Source organism: Camellia sinensis, chromosome 11 (genome assembly GCF_055761805.1).
Source record: "Camellia sinensis isolate YWXY chromosome 11, ASM5576180v1, whole genome shotgun sequence".
Lineage (NCBI taxonomy): Eukaryota > Viridiplantae > Streptophyta > Magnoliopsida > Ericales > Theaceae > Camellia > Camellia sinensis.
In genome coordinates, this window is record NC_138971.1 from 107596214 (window position 1) to 107600534 (window position 4321).

The window sequence follows — 4321 nt, forward strand, 5'->3', positions numbered from 1 at the left end:
CGTTATACATATTATTCTGTGCTCTTGCCATTACTGCTTGACTATCGCAATGAATGCAAATGGCTGGCACAGGTTTTGGCCACATTGGGATATCCTCTAGAAATTGACGAAGCCACTCTCCTTCTTCACCTGCTTTATCTAAAGCAATAAATTCGGACTCCATTGTGGACCTTGCAATGCATGTCTGTTTGGATGACTTCCATGAGACTGCTGCATTTCCCAGGGTAAAGACATAACCACTAGTAGACTTAGAGTCTTTAGTGTCGAGATCCAATTAGCATCACTATAACCTTCTAAAACTGCTGGATATCTCATATAGTTCAGCCCATAGTTTCAAGTATACTTTAGATATCTAAGTACCCTAACTATAGCTGTCCAGTGGTCTGTTCCTGGATTGCTAGTATACCTGCTTAATCTGCTAACTGCATATGCTAAATCTGGACGAGTGCAGTTCATGAGGTACATTAAGCTTCCGATGATCCGGGAGTATTCTACTTGTGATATACCTTCACCCATATTCTTCATCAAATGAAGATTAGCATCTATAGGAGTCTTAGCGAGACGATCGTCATGCTTGTTAAATTTCTCAAGTATTTTATCAACATAATGTCCTTGAGACAAGGTATATCCTTCAGATGTCTTTGTAATTTTTATTCCAAGTATAACATCTGCTATTCCCATATCTTTCATGTCAAATTTAGAGTTCAACATTTTCTTGGTAGCTTTGATCATTTCATTATTACTACCAAGGATGAGCATATCATCTACATATAGACAAACAGTGACATATCCCTTTTCAGTGTTTCTCACATAAACACATTTATCACATTCATTAATTTTAAATCCATTTAACATCATTACATTGTCAAATTTTTCATGCCATTGTTTGGGTGCTTGTTTTAGACCGTAAAGAGACATCACAAGTTTGCACACTTTTTTCCCTTGCCCTGGAACCACGAACCCTTCTGGTTGTTCCATGTAAATTTCGTCATTCAAATCGCCATTCAAGAATGCAGTCTTAACATCCATTTGATGGATCTCAAGATTATACAAAGCTGCAATAGCTATTAACATTCGAATAGACGTTATTCTTGTTACAGGTGAGTAAGTATCAAAATAATCTACTCCTTCAGTCTGCCTGTAACCTTTAACTACAAGTCTCGTCTTGTATTTATCAATTGAACCATCCGGCTTCATCTTCCTTTTAAAAATCCACTTGTTACCAAGAGGCTTACAGCCTGGTAGAAGATCCACCAATTCCCATGTATGATTTTGCAGGATTGATTCAATTTCACTATTGATAGCTTCCTTCCAAGAAGGAGCTTCAGGAGTAGATATTGCTTCTTTGAAAGTTCGAGGCTCCTCTTCCAGTAAGTATGGTAAGAAATCAGGACCGAAAGATTTTTCTGTCCTAGCTCTTTTACTACGTTTGGGTTCCTCCTCGACTTTTTCCTCCTCAACTTGCCTTTGATCATTGTCAAAAGCAGTATCATATGTCCTTTTAGGCTCTTGCGTCAATTTACAAGGAAACACATTTTCAAAAAATGATGCATTCCTAGACTCGATAATTGTATTGACATGAATCTCTGTGTTCTCACTTTTATGTACTAAAAACCGATAGGCACTGCTGTTGTTTGCATATCCTATGAAAATACAATCAACAGTCTTGGGTCCAATTTTAACCCTTTTCGGTTCTGGTACTGCCACTTTAGCCAAACACTCCCACACTTTCAAGTATTTGTAGGAAGGCTTTCGACCTTTCCACAGTTCATAGGGTGTTTTATGAGACTTCTTATGAGGAATTTTATTGAGAATATAATTAGCAGAAAGAATAGTTTCCCCCCACAAGTTCTGAGGTAACCCTGAACTTATTAACATGGCATTCATCATTTCTTTTAAAGTACGATTTTTCCGCTCAGCAACTCCATTTTGCTGAGGTGTATAAGGTGCAGTGGTTTGATGTATTATTCCTAATTGTGAACATAAGTCACCAAATGGTGCTTCATATTCACCACCTCTGTCACTCCTTATAGCCTTTATTTTCTTGCCAAGTTGATTCTCAACCTCAGCCTTAAATTCTATGAATTTTTCTAAGGCTTCATCTTTGCTTCGCAACAAGTATACATAGCAGTACCGAGTGCTATCATCAATAAAGGTTATGAAATATTTTTTCCCTCCTCGTGTTTGAACAAATTTCAAATCACAAATATCACTATGGATTAGATCCAGAGGTTCAATATTTCTTTCTATTGATTTAAAAGATGCCTTAGTCAATTTTGATTCAACACATACATCACACTTATGATTTGCATCAATATGAAATTTGGGTAGATATTCTAAGTTAATTAATCTATGCAAGGTACCAAAATTAACATGTCCTAATCTACCATGCCACATATATAAAGACTCAACAAAATAAGCAGAAGATGTGTTATTCTTATTAGAACTAGGAACCACTGTCATTACATTAAGTTTAAAGAGCCCATCGCTCAAGTACCCTTTCCCCACATACATCCCATTTTTAGAGAGTACAAATTTGTCAGATTCAAACACAAGGCGAAACCCGTTCTTGCTCAGCAATGATCCTGATACCAGGTTCTTTCGAATTTCTGGTACATGCAGCACTTCTTTCAAAGTAAGCTCTTTGCCTGATGTCATTTTGAGTACTACTTGTCCCTTGCCTTCAACCTTGGAGGTAGAAGAATTGCCCATATAAAGTTGTTCCTCGTTATCTACCATTTGATATGTGGAGAACATCTTTTTCTCAGAGCAAATGTGACGTGTAGCACCTGTGTCCACCCACCATGTTTTGGGGTTGCTTACCAAATTCACTTCAGACACCATTCCAGACACATGTAATCCCGAAATCATTGCACAAAGATTTTCCTCCTCTGTTATGTTGGCTTGAGCAGGTTTCTTTTTCATAGTTCGTTGAGTCCGACGCTTGTAACAATCTTTGGCACGATGTCCTTGCTTATTACACACATAGCATTTGCCTGTGAAGTTTTGAATTTCACTTGTCTTTGAACCAGAGCTACGTTTTGAACTCTCACCAGGATACTTCCTCTTCTTACTGTTGTGCTTAGGCTTCTGTTCCGCCACATTAGCCTTGAAATCCTTCCATGACAGCGGCAATTTTTCAATCATAGCTGCTACCTGAAAAGACTCACTCAGAGACACACCTTCTGCATGAATTTCATGCAAGATAAGTTGTAGATCTTGGACTTGACTGATCATTGTCTTGGAATCCACCATCTTAAAATCCAGGAAGCGGCCAACAACAAACTTCTTTGTTCCTGTGTCTTCCGTCTTATACTTGCGATCTAAGGAATCCCACAATGATTTTGCTGTCTTGATCGGACTATACACATTGTAAAGTGTGTTGTCCAATCCATTGAGGATATAGTTCCTACAGAGAAAGTCTGCATGTTTCCATGCATCTACTGCAGCGACAACTTGCGCATCACTCTCATCTTCTTTCAGAGTTGGCGCATCTTCTCGTAAAAACCTTGCCAAATTCAGGGTGGTTAAATAAAATAACATTTTTTGTTGCCACCTTTTAAAATCGGTACCACTGAATTTTTCAGGTTTTTCCCCATGGTTCACTGGAACATGTCCATGACCCGGGCCATGAGTCACAGTTGGAGTAACGACCGGAATAGAAATCACCGGTGGAGACACAATGGGATTAGGAGTAATAACAGTACCCTCAGTTGCCATCTTTAACTTTAACTTTAACTTTCTGATTAATAAAATAAATTAATATAAACAGAAATTATTTTCTAAACAGAATTCTTGAACAAAATACTGTATAGGAAAATAAATAACAACATAAAAGTGAGGAGAACGAGATTGGAATTAAAACCAAAACAGATTGTAAAGTATGAACAAAACAAACAAAAAATTTGTCAAAAGATTCAATTAAACTGACCAAATTAATTGTCTACCCAAGTTAATAAAATAAAAGAACCAACAGAATAAAACCAATTTAAACTAACCAATCACAAATTCATACTTGTGTAAGAACACTACAAAATATTAAAACTAGAAAACTAGAATTCTAGTCATACATATTAAACACTAAACCAGTGAATAAAGTTACTAGAGTCTGGAAAAAGAATAAACAAACTTACTTATACCCAAATGATATGATTCACCATACAGTGCATGTATTAAAACTACTTGTGCACTTATGGAAAATAAATAAATAAATAAATAAACATTTTATATAACAGACAGTGCATGTGATAAAACGGAACTTTCTGTTTCTATGAAATAAAGAACAAACCAACAACTCAAAATATTATAATACACAAAAAAA

General features: G+C 36.5%; 1 protein-coding gene across 1 annotated transcript; it reads right to left on the bottom strand.

The window, feature by feature from the left end:
• Positions 1 to 333: 333 nt before the first annotated feature.
• Positions 334 to 3720, bottom strand: LOC145802545 (uncharacterized). Its single transcript, XM_082895274.1, has 3 exons — positions 2388 to 3720; positions 906 to 1643; positions 334 to 668 (listed from the first exon to the last, which is right to left on the bottom strand). Exons 1-3 carry the CDS (start codon positions 3718 to 3720, stop codon positions 334 to 336), a joined length of 2406 nt encoding a protein of 801 aa, XP_082751400.1.
• Positions 3721 to 4321: the final 601 nt, after the last annotated feature.

Bases quoted from the DNA above. Each gene is read 5' to 3' on its own strand.
- LOC145802545 (XM_082895274.1), bottom strand. From the start codon at position 3,720: ATGGCAACTGAGGGTACTGTTATTACTCCTAATCCCATTGTGTCTCCA. The intron at 1,644-2,387 runs GTAGATTAGGAC...GTATTTTCATAG, and splicing joins GTCTTTATATATGTGGCATG to GATATGCAAACAACAGCAGT. The intron at 669-905 runs GTCTAAAACAAG...TGGGAATAGCAG, and splicing joins ACTTGTGATGTCTCTTTACG to ATGTTATACTTGGAATAAAA.